This window comes from Thermobia domestica, chromosome 11, assembly GCF_964235325.1.
Source record: "Thermobia domestica chromosome 11, izTheDome1.hap1.1, whole genome shotgun sequence".
NCBI lineage: Eukaryota > Metazoa > Arthropoda > Insecta > Zygentoma > Lepismatidae > Thermobia > Thermobia domestica.
This window is the reverse complement of record NC_137464.1, coordinates 6,403,600-6,427,506: the sequence shown is the minus strand read 5'-3', so window position 1 is coordinate 6,427,506 and position 23,907 is coordinate 6,403,600. Positions and strand designations below refer to the sequence as shown.

General features: G+C 37.4%; 1 protein-coding gene across 3 annotated transcripts in view; it reads right to left on the bottom strand.

Moving 5' to 3' along the window:
- Positions 1 to 12,659: 12,659 nt before the first annotated feature.
- Positions 12,660 to 23,907, bottom strand: part of LOC145663847 (uncharacterized) — a 42,086-nt gene continuing 30,838 nt past the window's right edge. For all 3 annotated transcript variants that reach the window (XM_081729967.1, XM_081729969.1, XM_081729968.1), the window contains exon 3: positions 12,660 to 15,628. In XM_081729967.1, the coding sequence (XP_081586093.1) occupies positions 14,107 to 15,628 (1,522 nt within the window). In that variant the 3' untranslated portion in view covers positions 12,660 to 14,106. The remainder of the gene's footprint in view (positions 15,629 to 23,907) is intronic.

The following is a 23,907-nucleotide window of genomic DNA, read 5'->3' as shown; positions in this document are numbered from 1 at the left end:
CGGCAGGACATGTAGGAACGCTTTCAAAGTTTTAACTGGAAGTCCAATCGGAAAACGACCATTAGGAAGGCCTAGGCGCAGATGTGAGGACAATATTAAGTTGCATCTAGCAGAAATAGGAATACAAAGTAAAAATTGGATCCAGTTGACTAAGGATAGAAGTTAGTGGAGAGCTTTTGTGAACATGGCATTGAACCTCCGGGTTCCATAGGTCATAGAGTGAGTTAGTTAATTTTAGGCGAAATTTATCTACTTTATATGTATTTCGTGCCGCTAGCTAGTTCCAATTGTTAAAAAATATGTCCGTGCCAAATAGCAATAACTTTCGTGAAAAGAAAAGTGTCATGTTGATATACATTGCTGTACTTCTTCCTTAATGCTTAAGAAACATTGTTTGGGATTGAAATAGGTTAACGATTGGGAATTAATTCAAAAATTAAAACCCAATACTTTCACTTATATGACATAATTAACATTTTATACTAATTCCTAATGTTTTTTTCTCCAGTTCGCGACTTGTATTATACGAAGAAAAAGATTTGATTTAAATCAAAGAAATCGATTTAAATAAAAAAAATCAACAAAAATGATTTTTTTAAAAAAAAAATCATGATTTTTTTCCACCCTGGAATCAAGACACCTTTTAAAACAATATCACATGATTCACATTAACATGTACAAATTTTAAGCAGTAGTAATTGAGTGAAATGGTGAGTTTAGTACTTGAGTGAAATAGTGAGTTTAACAAAGGGATGAATGAAATAATGAGTTCAACAAAGGGGTAAGAGTGAAATATTACGTTTAACAAAGAGGTAAGAGTGAAATATTACGTTTAACAGAAATAAGAATGAAATAGTGAATTTAACACAGCGGTAAAAGAGAAATAGTGAGTTTAACAAAAAGGTGAGAATGACATACTAAATTTGATAAAGCGAAGAGTGAAACAGTAAGTTTAACAAAGGGGTAAGAGTAAACAGCAAGTTTAACAACGGGGTAAGAGTGAAACAGTGAGTTTAACAAAGGAGTAAGAGTGAAATAGAGTATAACAAAGGGATAAGAGTGAAATATTGAGTTTAAAAAAAGGGGTAGAGGTGAAATAGTAAGTTTAATACAATTATATGAGCTGCTTGACACACACAAATTAAAATAAAAAGCAATTATCCAATAAGGAATAATTTTAAATTATTCAACTGGTGTAATTACGTCAGTGGATAACAGTATTTGTATTTTAGGGGATTGTTACCACTTCTTTTCAAAAAGAAAGTATACAGTACACAACAAAAGCGTACACTCACCATATACAATCTTTTGTGACTACCTTTATTGGGATATTGAGAACCGATTTTAGTGCATGTTCTGTCTACATAAAGAAAAATGTACTTAAAGTTATTCCTTCGTCTTCAAATTGAGGAAATACATGGGTTAGTAATAACTTTAATGTCGGTTGTAAATAACAAATATTTTTATTAATCATATTAATATTGGTTATCTAATATTCAAGGTTAATACATTAATAATTTACACCGTTTTATACGAACTACAATTCATTCAATTACTGCTTGATATAACTTACGCATAGTCAATACAATTAACAAGTACTGTACAGATATGTTATAAACTGTAACTCAGTGGAAAAATCCTTTACTCTCTCATTACCGAATATTTTCTTTAGTCTTGTTAAATCTGGTGGCAGTAGAGATGCATGCTTTCTCTCTACATACACTACAATCATTTTCGAATAGTTAAAGTAACCACAACTGAAGTAGATAAACGGTCATATATTCACGAATGATCGAATGTCACATGCAAAGTATTAAAAAATATAATGGGACACAATCATGTCCGAAAAAAAGTTAGGTTACAAGACTACAGTTATACAGGGTGTTTCAAAACAACACCGACGTTTGGGATGTGATTCCTGACAAGATAGGACAAAAAGTATTAGACCAACCTGGGTGCACAAATGCTTCCTTTCGGAGTTATAGGCTTCTGAAAACATAAAAAAATGAACTTTATATGTCCATTGCTCCAAACTTGTGGGACCTACCTTAGTCGGGTCAAGACTGCACTTAGTAACTAATATGTGCGCTATCCAAAAATACCTATTTCAAATCCTGCTGTGCTCTCGCAACAATTTTCATAGAGTGAGTTTGGCTATGGGCATATAATCTGAAGTACTCACCAACTACCTCTATAAAAATTGTTCCGGAAGTACCGCAGAATTCTGAAAGATATATTTTTGGATAGCTCATATATTAGTTCCGAAATGAAGTCTTGAACCGACTATAGTAAGTCCCATAGTTTTGTAACTATGGACCTTTAAAGTTCATTTTTTCATGTATTCGGCGGCCTATAATTCCGAAAGGAAGCATTTGTACACCCAGGTTGGTCTATACTTTTTGTCTTATCTTGGCGTCAGGAATTACTCCCCAAACGTTGTCGGTGTTGTTTTGAAACACCCTGTGAATATATATGGAGGTGTTCTAAAAATGACGCCCACGGACGACTGCTATTCTTCAGGTCAAAATAAAGCGTAAATATTATATACTGGTATACCCTCCGAGGCCTTCTTCAGCCGCTATAGGAAATCAAGACTTCACTAAGTGGTAACGTCGCATTTTAACTAAGAACCATCAGCACTGCTTTACGAATCCATCAAACAGTTACATCGATTGTTACTCTAATAAGTGTTGTTACTTTCAACATGTATCGACTTAACTGCTACCTGGAAAGAGTTCAGTTGAGTTGATTCTGAGTGTAATGTCCCTTTCAGCAGCGAGGCTATATGAACGGAACCTACTGATTTTAACGTGGAATCCAAACCACATGAGCGTCCGCCGGGAATCGAACCCGGATCTCCCATGCTATCTGGAAAGAATGGATGTAACTATTTGATGGCTAGGTAGATCTACTCTATGTGTTGTTTTTTTTTATCTGTGACGTTGCCACATACTGCAATTCGTGCTTATATACGAGGACCCGAAAGGTATAAAGTTATATATATATATATATACATATATATATATATATATATATATATATATATATATATATATATATATATATATATATATTCTTTTGCTTTAATTGGATCAGGCTTGTATTTAGGTAAGTGCTATTCTGTGCTCGAGCACAGGGCGGCAAAATTTTGAAACTCTTTTTAAGGTACACAATAAAGTTATATTTAACACTAGCAATCCACAGTCCCGCGCAAGCACGAGAAACTATGTTAGTGTGTTTATTTCGCTCTAGTAGTAGTAGTTACTAATTAACTACCTTATCTGATTATTTTTAAAGTCATCCTCTCCCACCCCAACTCAAGGGGCGAGGATGAACTTCAACATCACGAAAACTGATAACGTTAAACTCAGTGACCTCGAAAACTATGAATTTAACATTAATATCTGTCGTTTTCGATTAATTTTAAAATCACGCCCCATCCCTGGAGAGTGGAGTATGACCTTAAAGTTGAATTGGATTAAAACTGTCACTATTCATCTCAGCGAACCCAAAACCTATGAATTCAACTCTAATATTGGTCGCTTTCGATTATTTTTAAAATGTCCCCATGTTATTCTTATGGGGACTTTTCACCCCCGTAACTCAAGCTCAGGTGTGACCTAGGGACCTTGAACAGGTCATTTGGATCATTTCTCCGGGAGCTTTAAAACATATTACCATTTCAGGTTTCTATCTATTGGTTCATCTATCTAAGACTACATCATAATCACCATTGAGAGAATTAGGCCATTTAAAATTACGTTGGAACTTTTGTAATTGGTAATACCCAGTGGCGTATTTAGGGGGGTGGCTTCCGGGCTTAAGCCCCCCCCCCGAAATCTTACTTAGTATAGTAAAGTAAATGAAATATCTTGCAAAATTTTCACATTTCCAGGCAAAGTCCCCCCCGAAAGTTAGCAAAGCCCCTCCCGAAACAAAATCGTAAATACGCCCCTGGTAATACCTAAACTGCTACTCAACACGATTTGGTATGTTCATGGCTTGTTTCCTTGTTTAAGACATAAGTTTGTGCAGGGGCGGGCAAAAATTATTTAAAGCATAGGGACGCACAATATATAAATACGGGCCTGAATTGTACTTGTAGAATAGTGCTGTGGGCGCCATTTTTTAGAACACTCCATATATATATATATATATATATATATATATATATATATATATATATATATATATATATATATATATATATATGAAGATGAGGTATGAAAAATGTGGAGACAACTAAGTGAAAATCGAACTGCGTATAATAGTACGAGAATATATTGGAGGGAAGTAAAATCGGGACAAATCACTGCTTATACCACGGTTTGAGGAAAGACACAAAATACTATAATTCATGGAAGAAAAAATAAGAATTGATAGCTTTAACAAGAAGGTAGTAATGCATGTCTAAATTTGCCCTACGTGACCTGTCAGTGATGTCACAACTCCTTATGATGAAAATTATTGGATAAACAACAAATCCTTCTTTTCCTCATGTTTTCGTCTTCAATCCGTATCTTTTACCTGGTACAACTGTATCATACATGCAACTAACTGTCTATTGAAGACCAGGATTTTACATGACAAAGAAGACAGAGCTAGTAACTATTTATACATTTCAACATGCTCTCAACGCGCGTGAAAGAAATGCTTCAATTTAAGTGTTCTTCCATGATTTAAGAACAGTATTATCTTTACACTGCACACTTGGTCTACAAACGTAAGTTACTAACAGAAAAATATGTAGAGGGAAGTATGTACTTTTCCAGGCGACTCTAACAAGTTTCATCAATATTAGATTTCATCGTTTTACAAACAATCAGCAAAAAAGGGTGTCAAATTAACACCAAATGACTACCACTTTAGCATGTTGCTTGGGTGTTAATTTAATAGCAACATGAATAGCAGTGCTGCCATCTACTGTTCGTATATGTTCTAACGTGCTAGGACAGAAGAATGGCAGAACTGCTATTCATGTAACTGTTGTCAAACAATTCAATGTCTTACAAAACTATTTTTGTGATAGATTATAGAAAACATAGCACGTTATTCGTTACTTGGCATAAACGACAAATACACTGCGTTAAGCTTTACTCATAGCAAACAATAGAATCCAAATGCAAATTCTCAATGCTAATTACTAGTTATTTCTGATATGCTCGGAAGGCGATGTTCGTGGTGTTAAATTAACATACAATTAACACACTAAAGAAGTAGTGATTTTGTGTTATTTTAAGACGTCATTTTTGCTGTGTACTTTCTTTATCTTAAATTTGTCTTTCCGATTGCTCGTATCTTAATGACGAAACAATAAACACTGATCACCATTAACGAAACAACCAACTACTAAGTCATACTTTTCCTTCCCTTTAAAAATTCATGTTCATTTCATCCATATCATCGAAAAAGTATCGGATTTATATTTACAATGGAAACTGATTTCTTGAAGGATAAAAAATGGAAAATAATTCATTATTTCGTATCTCTAATATACAGTACATATCAGGGGCGGATCCATGACCGACTTCTAAGGGGGGGGGGGGGTTGTCATACTGCTACTTATAGCTACTTTTAATAGCTTCAAACTCTGGGATGGGTTTCATTTACATATATCAAATAAGAAAGTTTCCTCTTCTGGGGGGATCACCCCGATCGCCCTCCCCCTGGATCCGCCACTGGTACATATTAACTAGACATGCACAAATGAAAATATTGAAACATGAATTTTTTTCACCATTTAACCCTAAGTACTCGCGCGGGGATCAAACAGACTCCCAAATTGATATTTGTTTTTTACAATAAAAATATATTTTTTAAAATAATTAAGACAATGTAGCGTAACTCTAGACATGTTTTTAAAAGTATTTGCTGCAATCAGATTTTTTGAACTCATTTTGAGACATTTTTAAATATTTTTTTCATCAGGACTTCTGGCTAGCAACAAGTTACCTGGTGGGGGGTCTGTGAACATCCCACGCGAGTACACGCGAGTACTTAAGGGTTAAATACATCTGTACAAATTCCTTGTTGTTAAAATTTCTTGAAATTTTCTGGGTTAATTTATATGAAGTGTTTCAATGAGGATTGCGGCACCATTTGTATTTATTTTTTTAAATATATTACTACCATATATAATGACAGCACAAGTTTTTTTTTTTTTTTTAAATTCTAATCCTTGCCGGTTTGTGACTGGGGGCCATTTTTGTTGAGTAGCACGTGCTTGTGACTTTGCAGACGCTAACTTAAGAGCCTGATATACTAAAAATAATACAAAATTTAACACTTTTATTTTGCTTGTTTTTCATAAGTGAAAGGAGATAATGAAATGCAACTTACCACAATCATAGATAATGTTATTCTACAACAGAAAAAATAAACCTGAAGAATTTTCAGTGTTGCCAGCCATAGAAATTACCGTGTTGCCAGAATAACATTTTCCTCAAAATCTAAGTTAAGACAACGAGTAGAGGAACGAACTCAACTGCATTTGATTACGTATCATGTTGTTTTGGTATCCTGTGAACTACTTTTTAAATAATAGTTGTATTCAGTTTGTAATAAACAAAATAGTTTTAACATACAGTTATTAAAATTAAATAATACTGTTATTTACAAAGGAGTTCACAGGACACCAAAACTGTATGATACGTAATCAAATGAGTTGAGTTCGCTCCTCTAGTCACTGTCGTATCTTAGATTATGGGGCAGTTGTTATTCCAGCAACACTGTAATTTCTATGAATGGCAACAATGAAAATTCTTCAGGTTCATATTTTCTGTTGTAGAATAATATTATGTATGATTGTGGTAAGTTCCATTTCATTATCTCCTTTTACTTACGAAAGCAAGCGAAAGAAAAATGGTAAAATTTGTATTGTTTTTAGTAAGTCAGGCTCTTAAGGCGCACATTCACGTTAATTTTCCAATTTTTGGAAATTCATAACGTTGTTCATAGTCAAACATAAAAACTGAAACTGTTACTATAGTTGTTTCTTATATACATTTGTAAAAAATATCCCACGTCTTACCAAAGATATCATGCTTCAAACTTTGCATAGATTACAAAAATAAATAAATAAATAAATAAAAATAAAAGTAATAAAAATTGTAGGAAGCACTTGTCAGTATTGTTACTCTAGCTATGGTATGCGTAGTATCATATGCCATTATAATTAAAAAATCAACGTGGCATACACAATATCATATGTAATTCTTTAAAAAATCAACTTCCTTATTTCATCTCTTCATTATTAACTTCAGCTCTAAAATGTGGAATTTGTTAACTTTCGGTACTTAAATTTCGGGTGGGTGTATATATATATATATATATATATATATATATATATATATATATATATATATATATATATAAATCCAATCTTAACGTAAGTTTACGCTAACATTTGCAAAGTCACTAATTGGCATGCCAGTCAACAAAAATGGTCGCCAGTTACAAAATTGGCTTAGATTACAATTTTTAAAATATAATTTTGCGTTGTCGATGTATATTGTAATACTACAGGGTTAGTATAAATTATTCATTCGTTTTGAAAAGGCTATATTTTGAAAAGTACAGCCATGAAAGATATATGAAAAGAATCACAAACTCACCTAGTTTGTACTGTGTGGCAGCACGAATCCATTATCTTTCCGATTGGGAGTGGCACTACGAGGTTAGTACCTGTCGAAAATGGAGGGAAGGCAAGAAAAAACTTTGAGTGTGCCACATGTTCGTCTGTTATAGCTGTGCAACGCGCTTTTACAAGAGAGTATGATAAAAGAATCTCCATGTAAACAAAACATTTCGCGGTGGTGTTGGCAATTCAAGGACACTGGTTGCCTGTGTAAAGAGAAAAGCACCTGGTCTCGCAGATGATCTGATTTAACGCCCTGCGACTTCTTCCTGTGGGGATACGTTAAGGACCTTGTTTACATACCCCCACTACCGCAATCCTTAGTCGAGCTCAAAGAACGCATCAGTGCTGCAGTGCGGACAATTGACAGCACTATACTACAAAATGTATGGAATGAGCTCGATCATCATCTGGACGTGTGTTGTCACCAAAGGGCTACATTTTGGACATTTGTAAAGGGTGTATAAACTTTATGAGTCTGTGGTTCTTTTTATATATATTTCATGTGTGTATGTGTAACACTTTTGAAAATTTTCAAAACGGATGAATCATTTATGCTAGCCCTGCATATTAAAAAATTACAAAAACAAAAACTGGTCACACAATCAAAAATATTTTTATTGGATCTGTTCATATGGACTGACCCTTCTAAAAATATTAGGACATATAATTAGAATATTTGTCTGACGAATAAAGCTAATTTAAAACCTCATTTAATTCAATCATAACCTACTACTTAACGATGTTGCCAACAATTCAAATTAGTTTCAAATTTCTAATCAACAATAATTCGAATTATGCTACATGGTATATGAAATATCTTTACACGTTTCACCTGTCCTGGATATTAATGGAAGCCAAATTTTCAGTCACTCAAAGAACCCGGTGACAATGTCTACAAGCAGCAGTTATGCAGGATGAACGCTGTTTTCTGGAGTAATTTCCAAAATCATAATTTATTTAACAGTCACCATTTACATCACTATTAAAAGGTACCTAGAAATGCCAAACCAGTTCTGACTCTGCAGAAGATGGCAGCACGGGCACAAAAAATTTTGCCTGCATTAGTATCCAGGACATATGCAACGGGTCATAAATAAATAAATTCTTTGTATTTACAAACAACAGTTACTTTGCATTATATAGTGAATCAAGTATTACCCAGTGAAATGTTTAAAACGGTATAGGAAAACGTATTGTATAATAGATCTATATACTTGAAATTTTATTTTCTGCATCTCGTCTTTCTTTTTAATTTTAAGTCACTTGAAGTATAGAATTTGCGCCATTTTATTTACATACGCTGGATAAAAGTAGTGGCAACACTTCTCACATCAGAGAATTGTGTCTTAGCCTACAAGATATCTGTAGCTGATAAGGGAATGTGCAGAGAATTGTAACGGCTCTGTGTTATTCAGTCAAAAGCAACAGTGTCGAAAAATAGAGGAGGACAAATTGGAAGCGCCTTAACAATATCATACGGAAACACGAATAACGTGTGTAGATTAAGACTGAAGTGGCACGTGGGCGCAGTGCACAAAAATGTTTTTAGGAACTTCGTTAGGACGTTTCCGCCAAAATAAAGCACTACAACACAAGAGAAACCATCATCCGTGTCGTACGGCGCGTTAAAATCGACAAAGATTGACGCGCTGACGAAGTACGAGGCGAGGCTTTCCACACATATGACAGAAGGTGATAAGAGATGGGAAGCTATTGTATTGAAGATAATGTAACAAATGTTGTTCTGTGCATAAAAACAGATACGAATTATAACAATGTTGCCATTACTTTTCATTCATATCTTGTACTTTTTAAATGCTTATAAAGAGAAACGTAGAAAGATTCCTAATATACAGGCAATATGCGAATTGAATATTTTATCCACAAGGAGATGAATTTCACCTATATTCGCACCTAACTAACTCACACGCATTACCTCCCTGTCTCATATATATCTATCTATCTATACACAGGGTGTTTCAGAACAATACCGACAATGTTTGCGAGGTGATTTCTGATACCAAGATAAAAGAAAAAGCACAGACAAACCTGAGTGCACAAATGCTTCCTTTCAGAGTTATAAGCTACCGAAAATATGAAAGAAAAAATGAATTTTAAAGGTTCATAGCTCCAAAACTATGGACCTTGTGGACGGCAGACAATCTCCTCGCGTACTTATCGTCAATTGGGACAATTGCCGAAACGGCCACCAGGCGGCAGCACGAACAACCAGTGCAGTCTCCACGCATCCCAGCGAGAATTCTTCCTCATTCTCAGTTCCAGCGGTAGGAAGCAGCAGAGCTCCAGCAACCGGTGCCAGGATCAAGGAGCAGCTTGGAACAAGGGGACCACACGGACTCGAAATGAATCCAAGGCAGGGAACACATGAGAAGATGGCCTACCAGTATACACACTGAACAAGCGTATCGTAACATTTCTCTTATTTAACCTGTAATCGGAGTCCTCAGCTCAAAACTTTGTTTTGTAATCTTAACTTCAAGAGTTTTTGGTTCATATAAACTCTCTCTAATCATTAAAAAAAATGTTTCTTTTGCCCTAAATGATTCTTGCGATTGTGTTTGACAATGTTCTTTTGCGCAATTACCTCTGCGTACTGCTGAGGCAAGTGCACCCTCGGATTCAATAGAATACGACGGTCACATCAAGATTATGAAACTTACATGCCAACGACAGAAATTTTTGTTGAGTGTGACCGTGGACAATTTTTTCTGAGGAGTATTGACTTTCAATAGGAAAACAACATTTTTACAAGTTTCTTGACAAAGAGGACTAAAGAGATGAGCTGTTTTTATCATAGTCGAGTGGTTAACTTCCATATTACATCAAGGTTGCGTGCTCTGTGAGACACATTTTAGCGAGCACAGAATTTGCGGTGTATGTAGAGGAAAAATCAATGTATACTACAATCTGCGGAAGAGAGCCTTGGCGACTGTACTCGAAAAGGCACAACTACAACTGAAAATGAAGGTGGTACCCTCAGAGTTGAAGGGGCCTCTTTGCTGTGTGCTGTGGGAGATGCGAGGACATGGTGCACATGCTATCACCGGAGTTATTACGCAAGCGGATGTACGAGAAAGTGCTTTTACTCTTAACAGTTGAGATACAAGGATTGCCTCACAAAGAGTTAGTAGTGTGTCAATAGTGTATAAATGACATTGAAGCTTCATATGAGTTATTTGTTGATATTGCAGCAGCCCAGGAAAAGAGACCGGTACGAAAGACTACCTGTGAGAAAGGTACCATGACGACGTTACGAGTTCGAGAGAAAAAAGAAAGTGAAACAAAAGCAGCTATTCGTGTGGAGACATGTGTGAGGAAACCCTTTACAGATCAAGGTTGAAAGTCAACGTCGACTTGTTTCAAGAAATGTCTAAATGAAACTGAAGGAGGGAAAATCCGAAAAGAGAAGGAGGATAATGAAAAACAGCCTTGGCCTTCTTCAGTTACGCTAACAGATGCTGTCGAAAAGAAAATGGCTGAGGACGAACTGGAAAAAGAGAGTGTCAAACAGCTGGATTTGGCAAAAGCTGCTGTGGAAAGAGACCTTGAGAGAAGAGCTGTTCGCTATTTACCTAAAAGTGAGCTACCTCAACTAAAGGGGAAAAGGTGTTTGAGCTGCGCGAACCATGGACTGGAGTGTCTATCGGTACGCATTCAGTCGAAAGTATGAAATTATGGCTTCCCTCGGGCCGAACAAGAGCAAAATGGTGGGAGAAAGCTGCTAAGTTTCTTAACGACGAAGATTTTGTTCGCTTAAAACAGAACATATCTGAAGCTGAGGACTCTCAGTCATGATCGTGCCCACCAAGCATCCTCTCTTCTTCCCGTCCCATATTACCTTTCTTCCACCCTACCTTAAACGTTGTCCAAATAAGAAACTCGAAGGCAACCGAAATGTGTGACGAGGAAAAAAATAGAAATGGAACTTTAGTCCTAAATATATGAAAAAAAAAAAGTCCAGTCGCCCAGATTCATCAAGGCCTTGCACATCTAGAAGTTAGTTTACCTCGTGTGTTCTCCATACACCGGGGACGGTAGACAATCTCTTCGCGTACTGATCGTCAATTGGGACAATTGCCGAAACGGCCACCAGGCGGCAGCACGATCAACCAGTGCAGTCTCCACGCATCCCAGCGAGAACTCTTCCTCATTCTCACAGTTCCAGCGGCAGGAAGCAGCAGAGCTCCAGCAACCGGTGCCAGGATCAAGGAGCAGCTTGGAACAAGGGGACCACACGGACTCGAAATGAATCCAAGGCAGGGAACACATGAGAAGATGGCCTACCAGTATACACACTGAACAAGCGTATCGTAACATTTCTTTTATTTAACCTATAATCGGAGCCCTCAGCTCAAAACTTTGTTTTGTAATCTTAACTTCAAGAGTTTTTGGTTCATATAAACTCTCTCTCATCATAAAAAAAAAAATGTTTCTTTTGCCCTAAATGATTCTTGCGATTGTGTTTGACAATGTTCTTTTGCGCAATTACCTTTGCGCACTGCTGAGGCAAGTGCACCCTCGGATTCAATAGAATACGACGGTCACAACCTGCCGTAGTCGGGTCAAGACTTAGGAACTAATATGTGAACTACCCAAAAATCCATGTTTCAGAATCCTAAGTTAATAACGTAAAAATTTTTATAGAGGAAGTTTGGCTGTGGGCATAAAATTTGAAATACTGACCAACTACCTCTATAAAAATTGTCGCGGAAGTACCGCAGGATTCTAAAACATGGATATTTGGATACGGCACATACTAGTTCCTAAGTGAAGTCTTGACCCAACTGGAGTAAGTAATATAGTTTTAGAGCTATGGACCTTTAAAATTCACTTTTTTATGTTCTCGGCGACCTATAACTCCAAAGGGAAGGATATGTGCACCCAGGTTAGTCTATACTTTTTGCCTTATCTTCGTCTCAAGAATCACTTCCCAAACGTTGTCGGTAGATATGTATACAGATATGAGATGTTTCATATACTGTTCCAATTCAAATAATACTTTTTAAGTTTTGCTACACAAAATAGTTATTCCTTGTTTCTATCTGCATAACCATTCGAAAAAAAGATATCTAGAGTGGGGAAAAGTTAGCCGTACCAGGAACGAAAATTTTCTTCTTCAGGAGAGAATACTCTTTTCTCAGGGGAGGAAATCCTTGGCAACCCGCCTTTCCGTCAATTCGCACACTGCGTGTAGGGAACATACTCCGGGACAAAAAATATCTTAAAACTTGTTTTTGTATCACTGTAAGGAATATATATGGAATTTTTGTCGTAACAACAGTTTATACCTTCCTAACGTCAGCTAATAACGAGTAATACAGCCAATTTTCTTAAAACAATCATAATAATGACGAGGAAAACAAACCTAGTTTTATCTCTTGCTACACTGTATTGCTTCAATTGTTTTAAAATTGTGTTTGTTCCCTTAAAGAAGTTTCTCTGAGAGATGCAGCAAAATATACCTACATATTTTGTAGGTAGAAGGCCGATTTCAATCCGAGGAATCGAAGGAATGATCTTACAAATAGTTTAAGATACCGTATCCACTAATCAAATTGTGCAAACACTTGGTATTCATCCTAAGCGGGTGTCTAACATTGTTCAATGGAATGCAGACTTTGAAAATGCACGGAAAAAAAGTGGTTATAACATGAAGAGGCTATAGAAATTGAAGTGCATAGGAAAATGACATAATTTTTCTCGTAGCATCTTGGACAGGATATCCTGAATTATTTACAGAATTATTCCTTATTTCCCTGGATTGGAATCGGTAAGAATCTGTCATCTATTCACACCTCCCATTCATGTATTTTGCTTTACATCACAGGGAAACCTCATAAAAAGAAAGAAAGAAAGAAAAACATTAAGAAACAACTACAAACAAATGCCAGTTTTCATTCTTAAATGCGAATACTTCACTTTCGTCTTCCCACAGAAGCCACGAAGGTAATAAACAGGGTTATTACATTCAATTTTATGTAGAAATTACTAGCTTCCCATACATGAAATATACAGAAGAACAAGTACTAACACACAGTTTTTATACAAACAAAGTTAAGAGGCGATACCTTTTTTTTTTTTTTTTTTTTTGTCCCGGAGTGTACTAAAAATAAAAGTGTTCACCATGTCTTAAGATGGACATGGCATACTTTTCAGCTAAGAACAGCAGGGCAAAAATTCTATTCTATTTGGAAGTACTTCCTATGTACAACGCAGCTACGTTCTCTAAAGTTAAGAATATTACTCTCTGCTTTTACAGTTATATTGAAAAACAATGAAAAACGGCGCAAATGTTATCTGTAATAACTATTAAGAATATAACCTCATTTCTCGGCTGAAGGAATTGACAATTTATTTCATATTAGATGCGATTTCAAGTGACTTCTGTGCTTATGAATATCAATCTATTTTCTGAAACACACATACAAACATATTCACTACGGTTTCTAAAACAAATGTTTCTGCACATGTCTACACATATCTTTCTGCCGTAGAAATCTCATTCCACACACATAACATACGATTTCCCCAGTTTGTGGACGAGTGGGAAAATCGAAGAATCCGTTGATATTCGAAGAGTCTGAAGAATAAACCTTGACTGGCGAAGATATTGTACTAATTTCTGTTATGGAATCAGCTTTGGCTTCCTCAGAGTCTGTCAAAGAGTCTGCATCATTTTCCTTCACTGATTCAGCAGTCGTTTCCTTCGGAGTTGACACCGGTGACGGTTCTACAATGTTTTGATTCTTCTCAGGCTCTGTTACTGATACATGTTCTGTACTGTTCTGTTTCTTTAACTTAATAGTTGATTTTGAATTCAGTTTTCGCTTTTTTATTGCAGATTTTATTCGATTATTAAACGCAATACCTTTTTTTGATTTCTTGTTTTTTTCGCGACGCACTACATTGTTTCTTCTGTTAGCTCGACTGTTCACAGTTTCATCACGTTTTCTGGTAACTGTACTACCCTTTTCTTGTGGCGAAATATTAACTAATGTTCGGTTAGCCTTGAAATTTCCGGTCAGCATTTGATTTATCACTCTCTTCACTGTTCTCCCAACGGCATTATCGGAACCGTCGTGCAATTTTCGCATATGTTGGTACATATATTCAAGCCGTGAAAAACTTCTTTCGCACACTTCGCATTTGAATTTAGCTGGTCCAAAATGCATTTCCTCTTGGTGTCTTCTGAGGACATGAGGGTACCCGAAAGCTTTCCCACATATGCTACACACATGTAACACTCGCAACGCCAGCGCCTCGGGATCCTTATGTACCACCGCGAGATGAATTTCCAACGCTGAACGGCTCGTATACGATTTCGGGCAATACTTACATTGTTGAAGTTCCAGAAGTCCGCGACAACGTATTCGGTGCTTCCTTAACGAAACTAGATACATGTACGCATTGCCACATATGTTACACTGAAACGGACGTTCACCAGTATGTATTCTCATATGGATCTTCATATATTCATAGCGAGATTTCTTTACACCGCACACTTCACACACATAGCCACCTTCACCGTGAACGTCTTTAGCGTGTTTTAACATCAACCCCACTGCCGGAAACTTCTTGTTACAAATACCGCACGTAGCTTCCCGACGGCGTCCAAAAAGACCGGATTCCACCAAACGACGTTTTGATTCTTTCTTTAAACTTTCAAGGTACGGATCATAAATACTTGGCTTCGCTCCTGTCTGACTCCCCTGTCGCTGTTTCTTAGGACAATTATTGACACTTCTAATGGCAGGCTCTTCGCTCTCGTTTCCTTGGTTTCTTTCATTGTTAGCAGCTTTTTCTGGGAAATAATCGCCATACCCATCGTTATTATGAATATTATAGCCTTCGTTTAACACATTTCCCCAAATAGTGTTAGAAGTTTGTATATTTCCAGATGTATAAACGTCTTCGACAATATGGTCTTCCATAAGCCATTTTGGGATAGCTCTTCTGCGGTGACTCTTCCTACAGTGAAAAAAACAGATTTCTCTTATTATTTTTTTTTTAAAGCGGAACATAAAGAATAACAACCATCATAAGCACTTCAAGATATATTTGATGCATATTAGATATTTTATAAAACTAAGAGCCCTGTAACAATGTAGAGAGAGATACTAAAACTCATTTAAACGCAACAGCGTTATGTTAGATTTTTAAAGGAGTAAATATAGCTGACGATTCCTTGAGTAAATGCTCTGTGTGCAAGTGCAAATGAAATGAAATGAAACCTTTTTAAGTTTTACATCCTACGATTATGCCAACTAGGCTAAAGTAGATTTTGATGATGAGAAATGAATGAAAGGGTGTAATGAAGAACATGGGAAGAAAGGGGAAAACCACGAAGTTCACTTGACGCGAGCTGGGATCGAACCAGGGCCCCAGGTACTAGAGGTGAACGCTACCACTGAGCCACCGTGGCCCTGTGTGCAAGTGCAGTTTCACCACAAGGTTATTTACTTGAGTTCAAGGAATCAACAAGGAGACCTCTTCATCTTTATATAGTGTTTCAGAAACCTATCCATTTTGGCTAAACTTAGTTCTCCATTATTTATAAGATAGAAACATTTGCATAATGTAAATTTTTAAGCAACTAAAGTTTCTATTGCACTACACTGACGACGACGACAGAAGCTTGTCGAAACCGTTTGTAGTTCTTTATATTGTTACAGGACGCTTTCTCTCTCTCTCTCTCTCTCTCTCTTTTTTTTTTTTTAATTACGAGGGGCGTTCCATATTGAATGACACTTTCTTTTTTTTTTCAGCATTGAGCTCGTCATTACAGTTGGAAGGAAGTAGTACTTAGGTCAGCCTTTAGGTGGAGGAACAATACAGAGGAGTGTAATTCCTGGAAACTATAGCACATTTTACCAACAGCCATAAGTACGTGAGCGGACAACATGGAAGATGATCAGGACAGCGCTGGACGATGTGGTTTCGGTGGAAACAAAGTGTACCGACTGCGGAAATTTACAGGCGATTGGTGGTCAGGGTTTGAAAAAACCCGGGTATTTTTGAAAAAACCCAACCCACCTGGGCCCATGTGGGTTTTTTCGGGTATTTTCGGGTTTAATTGGGTTTTTTCGAAATATTTCAATCTCGTTGGGGTAAAAATGTTAAAATATGATTTACATTTCATGAGTGTCATTGTCACAACTTGCAACAACTTTCTATTCACTGCTGTTTTGAAAAAATTGCCGCCATTTTGAAATTTTATATTGAATCGCCGAAAAAATCTATACAGCAAATTTAGAATGTCTTGTGCTGCTATCCTCAAAATATGAACTTAAAAAGTCCGAAAATTGCGTCTTGTAGCACGGATACCCGCTATTTTCAAAAATGGCCGCCATTTTGAAATGTTATGCCGCCAAAATATATATACAGCTAATTTAGTCTCTCGTGCTTCTACTTTGAAAATTTCAACTTGAAAGACCTAAAATTGCGCTTTGTAACGTGGATATCAGCAGCGGCGCAAATTTGTCTTCAACAATGAAGGGACGGGTAAGACGGTATATATATATATATGCAATGTACAAAATATTTATGAAACAATGCTGAGGAGGATTACCCAAATATGATCATTCCCTGTAAACAGTTTTCAATGTTGCCAGTCTGATTTTAAAGTTGTAAAGCAGTAGTAATATCGTCATATTTTATGTTCCCTGTGTGGGACTCCGGGACAACATGGGTAGGGGATCAGAGTTGTCTTCAACATTGGGAGGCGGTCAGATTTGAGGCTTATTCTGGGAGATATCAATTTCATCTCACTTTCCTTTGTGACAGTTGGACACAAATCATCACATTTCTTCCTAAAAGACACAGGAACAGTTCCAAGATTGTAGGGGATATGTCCCCATCATCCCCCCGGGATTTTCGCCAGTGAATATCAGCTATTTAAAAAAAAAAAAAGCGCGCCATTTTGTAATTTTACGTTGGTATGCTGCCAAAATCTAAACAGAAAATTTAGTGTATCTCTGGTTTGTATTCTGAAAATTTAAAAGACCGAAAGTTGAACACTGTGTGGTAAAGGTGGACAAACTAACACATGTAGATCGAGTCATCCTAGGAACCTCAGTGACGTTCGCCAAATATGAATACCAAATATCTATATTAATTTAAAACAAAGACATAATTCATCAAAATGCCTTAAATATTTTTGAACGTAAAATAAATGGTCTTATTGTTGAAGTTCACTTTCGATGCTTTGTACATTCAAATACGGGAATTACCCGAGCACTTGTTGCAAGACCGTTCTTTTCCGAAAATTAATTTAAAACAATTAACAAAGATAGGCCTATAATTCATATTTTATAAAGTAAATGTTTCAAATTGTCTAAAGTGAATATCTTCCAGCGTAAAATAGTTTTATTGTTGAAGTATTCACTTTCGATGCTTTGTGGGTTCAATTGCGGGAATTTCCCGAACACTTCTTTCACGACGGGTTTTCCCTGAAAATGCAGCTTGCTTTACTGTACATCGAAACTTCCATTAATACTGAAGTTCGAATGCAGCACTTGAAATAGTAAGCGTTACGTAGTCTTCGGAGCTCCGAGCATTAAGCTTCTTAATTTTGACAAGAATTTTTACGTTATTGCTAGTGTTGATTCTACAGAATGCTTATTTGAAGGCTAGCAACAAATGACTGAACTTAACTGTTGTTGGAAAACCAAATTTTACTGAATACTTTTGTTACCATCAAAGATAAGAAGTAATACTAATGTATTTAAATATTTACTGTTAATACCGGCACCTATGACCTTAAACCCGTCAACGTATGAGGGATAACGTCCCACAGCGGCGCCGAGTCAGGAAACACATTATTCACGGAAAGTACTTTCTAAAATATACAATCGCTTACTTTACTTCAAATAGGCTATAAGCATAATCTGCACATTAATTTGTTCTACAACTATCTCAAGCTAAGGTGAGGTTATTTATCTATTTATTTATTTATTCATTCAGTGCATTTAGAGCTTTATAAAGGTTTTATGTTGAATATTGTTGTCTATCTTAACATGAAAGCATATAATTCGCCCAAAGAAAGTTTAAAATCTGCTAAGAAATAACTTTCAATGTGATCACCTTAGTTGTACCAATAATACACTAACAAAAAAGTCAAAAACCCAGGTGGGTTTTAAGATGGGTTTTTTCAGGTGGGTCCAACCCGAAAAAACGTCCGCACCGTCACGCAAAACCATATAGAACTGCGTGGACTACTCGAAAAGTGGCCACACGTCAACGGAGAAGGTAAGGATGGGTTCCAGTCAGTCAATCAGGATGATTCAGACGACGAGTCAGAAACGTTACCCACCTTAAGGTGTTGGTGCACTATGCGGTGCAGAGTGATTCTGGCAAATCCTGTGGCCGCCTCCAGTTTGCACCTGTTGTTCTGAACAAGCCGCTCCACTAGTGTTGTCACAGCCACTTTCTTCCAGAACTGGTTCCCTTCTGTATACGGTTTTACGTGACGGTGCACACTCTCCACACATTGCCACCAATCGCCTATGAATTTCCGCAGTCTGTACATCCTCTTTCTACAGAAACCACGTTGTCCAGCGCTGTCCTTGCTGATCACATTCCATGTTGTCCGCACACGTACTTACATTTGTTGTTTAAATGTGCTGTAGTTTCCAGGGATTACAATTCTCTGTATTGTTTTTCCACCTAAAGGCAGACCTAAGTACACCCTGTTTCAAAAAGAAATTACGTATTTCGAATGCATATATTTATTAAACTTTAAGACATACGAATATGAAATTTTACACACATATTTACGAATCTCTGAAGTTCAAATTACAGATGTTCAATATGTCCTCCATCAGCAACACGAACAATATCACATCGATACTCAAATTCCTCCCATACTCGGCCAAGCATGTCCTGCGTCACTGATGTTATGGCAGTACGGATCTTCAACTCTTCCAGGTTCTGTGGGGGTAGTGATCCATAAACGTGGTCTTTAACGAAACCCCACAGGAAGAAGTCACAGGGTTTCAAATCAGGTGACCGTGGAGGCCAGCAGAGACATGCTAAGTCGCCAGCTCCTTGACGACCAATCCAACGGTTCGGTAGAGTTTCATTTAGATATTTACGCACTTGGCGACTCCAGTGAGGGGGTGCCCCGTCTTGTTGAAAAATGAAGTTGTCTTCGTGCAGCCTCGGAAACAACCAGCTTTGTAACATAGCGAGGTACTGCTGACTGTTAACCGTTGAGTTGAGTTTGAGTTTAACGTCCCGTTCAGCAGCGAGGCTATATGAGACGTGGACCTACTGATTAACGTGGAATCCGAACCACATGAGCTCCCGCCGGTGACTGTTAACCGTGTTTCCATTAACGAAGAATGGGCCGTAAACAGATGATCGGGATATCGCACAAAACACATTGACTTTGGGCGAATCTCGTACATGTTCAATAACTGCATGTGGGTTCTGTAGGCCCCAAATTCGAACATTTTGTTTGTTTACCTGACCACTAACACGGAAAGTCGCTTTATCACTGAACACGATGCGTTGTGCAAAAGTGTTATCATTGTCAATAGCATCCAGAATCTCGTTACAAAATGCCACACGTTTGCGTTTGTCAGGACCCAGAGCTTGTAACAGATGTAACTTGTACGGCTTCATAACCAACTGACGTCTCAAAACACGCCAAATTGTTGTTGTCGGCACTTGTAACTCCCGACTGGCACGACTAGTTGATTTTGAAGGACTACGTTGGAAAGCAGTTTGAATTCGTGTAACATTTTCTTCAGGAACACGAGGGCGGCCAGGACACTTTCCTTTACATACACATCCTGTATCTAAAAACTGTCGATACCATCTGCGAATGTTCCACCCATTCGGAGGATCAATTTAGTACCTCAACCTGAAACGTCTTTGCACTGTAATCACGGAATTGCACTTCGCAAACTCGAGAACACAAAATGATTCCTGCTGAGGAGTAGCCATTTTAAATATATGACGGTTACCAAGCTAAACAGAAGACAACTGACATATAGCGGCTATTAATATAAACTAGACTATGTATTCGTTTCTCCAATAGCCGAGCCGAGGCGCAGCGATCGATAGTTTGGACAAAATAATTTTTCGTAATACGTATATTCTTTTTGAAACAGGGTGTACTACTCCCTTCCAACTGCAATGACGAGCTCAATGGTGGACCCTGATAGAGGTAAGAAGAAAAAAGGAATGTGCAAATCAATATGGTACACCTCTCGTAACATAATCATTCAAGATATATATATTTTTAAATCAGACAAGTCATATGTATTACATGGGATTATATCAAATGCAGCAAGTTCCTTTATCAAAACTAAAATAAAAACACGATACGATATTAGGCTGATGCGAATGAAACGTCCATTTTGACGAGTGGTGGGAAACTCACCTCAGTAACACAATATGGGGTCAAGTACAGTCCAGTAAACAGACTGGAATACAAAGATGGTCAGAAGACAGCGCGTATTTGAAGAGAATCATATGAAACTTTACCATAAGAAACACACACCTACGAGCAATTTTTATTTAAGACTTCAAACTGGGACAGTTAGCTGCGTTTGGACTTTTTTTTTTTTTAAGTATTTTGATTTTACGTACGCTGATCAATAAAGACTGATCATCAGTGTTTAGAAAGTGAATACAACAGCAAGGCACAGAAGACAAAACACGTCTATGTAGTGGGGGAAGGGACGAATAGATAGAGCAAGTTTGAAGACAATGACGTCAGGAATGTGACCTTGTCTGCCGTTCAAGCACACGTAGTTTCAGTTTCGCATAAGGCAACATGGAAGTGACACGCGAACAACAATACAGAACTTATGTTGACTATCTTGCAAAGATCAACGTTTCGTGTGTACTCCATCCTCCATATAGCCCTGATTTAGCTCCTTGTGATCTCTTTCTTTTTCCAACTTGGAAGAAACAACTCCGGAGACGGCGTTTCGCATCTTCAGGGGTAGTGTTGCAAGTTGCGGAGGCGATTTTGAAGGATCTATCCAAAAATGACTTCCAGCATATTTTTGATGACTGGCAAAAACACTAGGACAAGTGCATTGCATGTAATGGGGATTAGTTTGAAAAATACTATCAACATTTGGAGGATTGGTACACATTTATTCATTAATGATCATTCTTTTTTGACCAGACCTCGTAATAAAGAAAAAGCAGTGCTTTCCACCTTTATTTTACCACTATAAAACGAAAACGCATTTACTTACTATATTCTGAAAAAAAAAAGAAGAAAACTTTAAGAATAAAAAAAATCTGTCACTCAGTAGAATAGAGAAAATGAAAATCAGTGGACGCAGTAGTTTTTCTACTCTTAACGAATTGTTTGTAGAGTTCTAGAGAGCAACGTTGAACGATAAAAATGTTTTAGTAAAGAGTTTAATAATGTTAGCAGTAAGTGTTCTGAAAATGTAATTTTGTGGAACATTATCGTTTACAATTGATGCATACACTAAAACTTTAGTTTATACAGGGTGTTTCAAAACAACACCGACAAAGTTTGGGACGTGATTCCTGACACCAAGATAAGACAAAAAGTATAGACCAACCTGGGTGTACAAATGCTTCCTTTCAAAGTTATAGGGTAACGAAAACATGAGAAAATGAACTTTAAAGGTCCATAGGTCCAAAACTATGGGGCCTACCGTAGTCAGGTCAAGACTTTACTTAGGAACTAATATGTGCCCTATCCAAATATCCATGTTTCAGAATCCTGCGGTATTTCCGTAACAAGTTTTATACAGGGAGTTTGGCTATGGGCATATAATTTGAAGTACTCACCAACTGCCCCTATAAAAGGAAGGACCGCAGGGTTCTAAAACTAGGATATTTGGATTGGACACATACTAGTTCTTAAGTGAAGTCTTGACCCGACTACGGTAGGCCCCATATTTTTGGAGCTATGGACCTTTAAGGTTCATTTTTTCATGTTTTCGGCAGCCTACAACTCCGACAGAAAGCATTTGTGCACCCAGGTTGGTCTATACTTTTTGTCTTATCTTGGTGTCAGGAATCACCTCCCAAACGTTGTCAGTGTTGTTTTGAAACACCCTGTATATATATAGCGCCCAATTAATTCTACGAGGATTTTTATAATTCTAGTATAACTTCGGTACCAATCCGCAGTGTTTTTTTGGAAAAAGGACTAAGTTGAATTATATATATATATATATATATATATATATATATATATAAAACCTCGAAGCTCTTCATTACTGATTAGCCATTGATGGCAACACTTGACTGCCGAAATTACACTAGAATATAAAGATCCTTTTAGGATTCTCATGGCATATTATAAGTGAGTGATTATCTATATTATTTAGTTTACATATACATATGGTTGAGTAAGTAACTCTCTACTTTAATTCTTTACAGAAGGTTGGTCCACATTTATGGAAACGATTTTGTGTCCTCTACGCTAAAGCATAAAGCAGTATTTTTACCAGCGTTGTGCTCGATATGATGACCCTGACTATAAACTATAGCCCGACACCGAAGTTTCCATTGGAGTAGGCTTCTGTTCAGAGAAATCTGATCAAGTTTGGATCACTCCTCTTTGCAAACTTTCCACAAGCCAGTCCATGTGCGTAGGCGACGTAAGGAAATAGCTCGCTTCAAACACCCGGAAGCACAGAAGTCCATTGGTGCAGCGTCGGGAGACTTGACAGGAAGGTCTGAATATGGGATACCATGGATTTCAGTTTCACGCGCTTTGCGGGCCATGTATGCCACAGTTGTTCGAGCCATACGGCTGGCTGCTTTGTCTTGCTGAATGAAGACTTTCGACACCTCAGCACCATACAACGACGGAATATGCTGCCGGCATGATGGCTCCAGAATGTGTTGATAGTATGCTGTGTTAATTTTTACATTTCGTGCAATTCTATGCAGGAAAAAAAATGAAAAAATCTGTTTTACGTCCCACGGTTACGCCGGTTAGGCTAAAGGAGACGGTGATGATGAGACATGAGTGAAATGGTGGAATGAAGAAAGTGGGAGGAAACGGGAGAACCCAGAGAAAACCCACGATCACAGTGTGTCTACCACAAAACACACGGCGCGAGCTGGGATCGAACCAGGGACCTCAAGCAGCGGAGGTTTTCCTGTATGGCAAAAACCTGCAACCACCATGAAGGCATGGGGAAAGTTTTCGCGGCAAGTGCGGACCCAATTGGAATGGTCCTTGGCATCCTTTGAATGATAGTAAATGGTTCGAACCCACTTTTGGGGTTTGACAA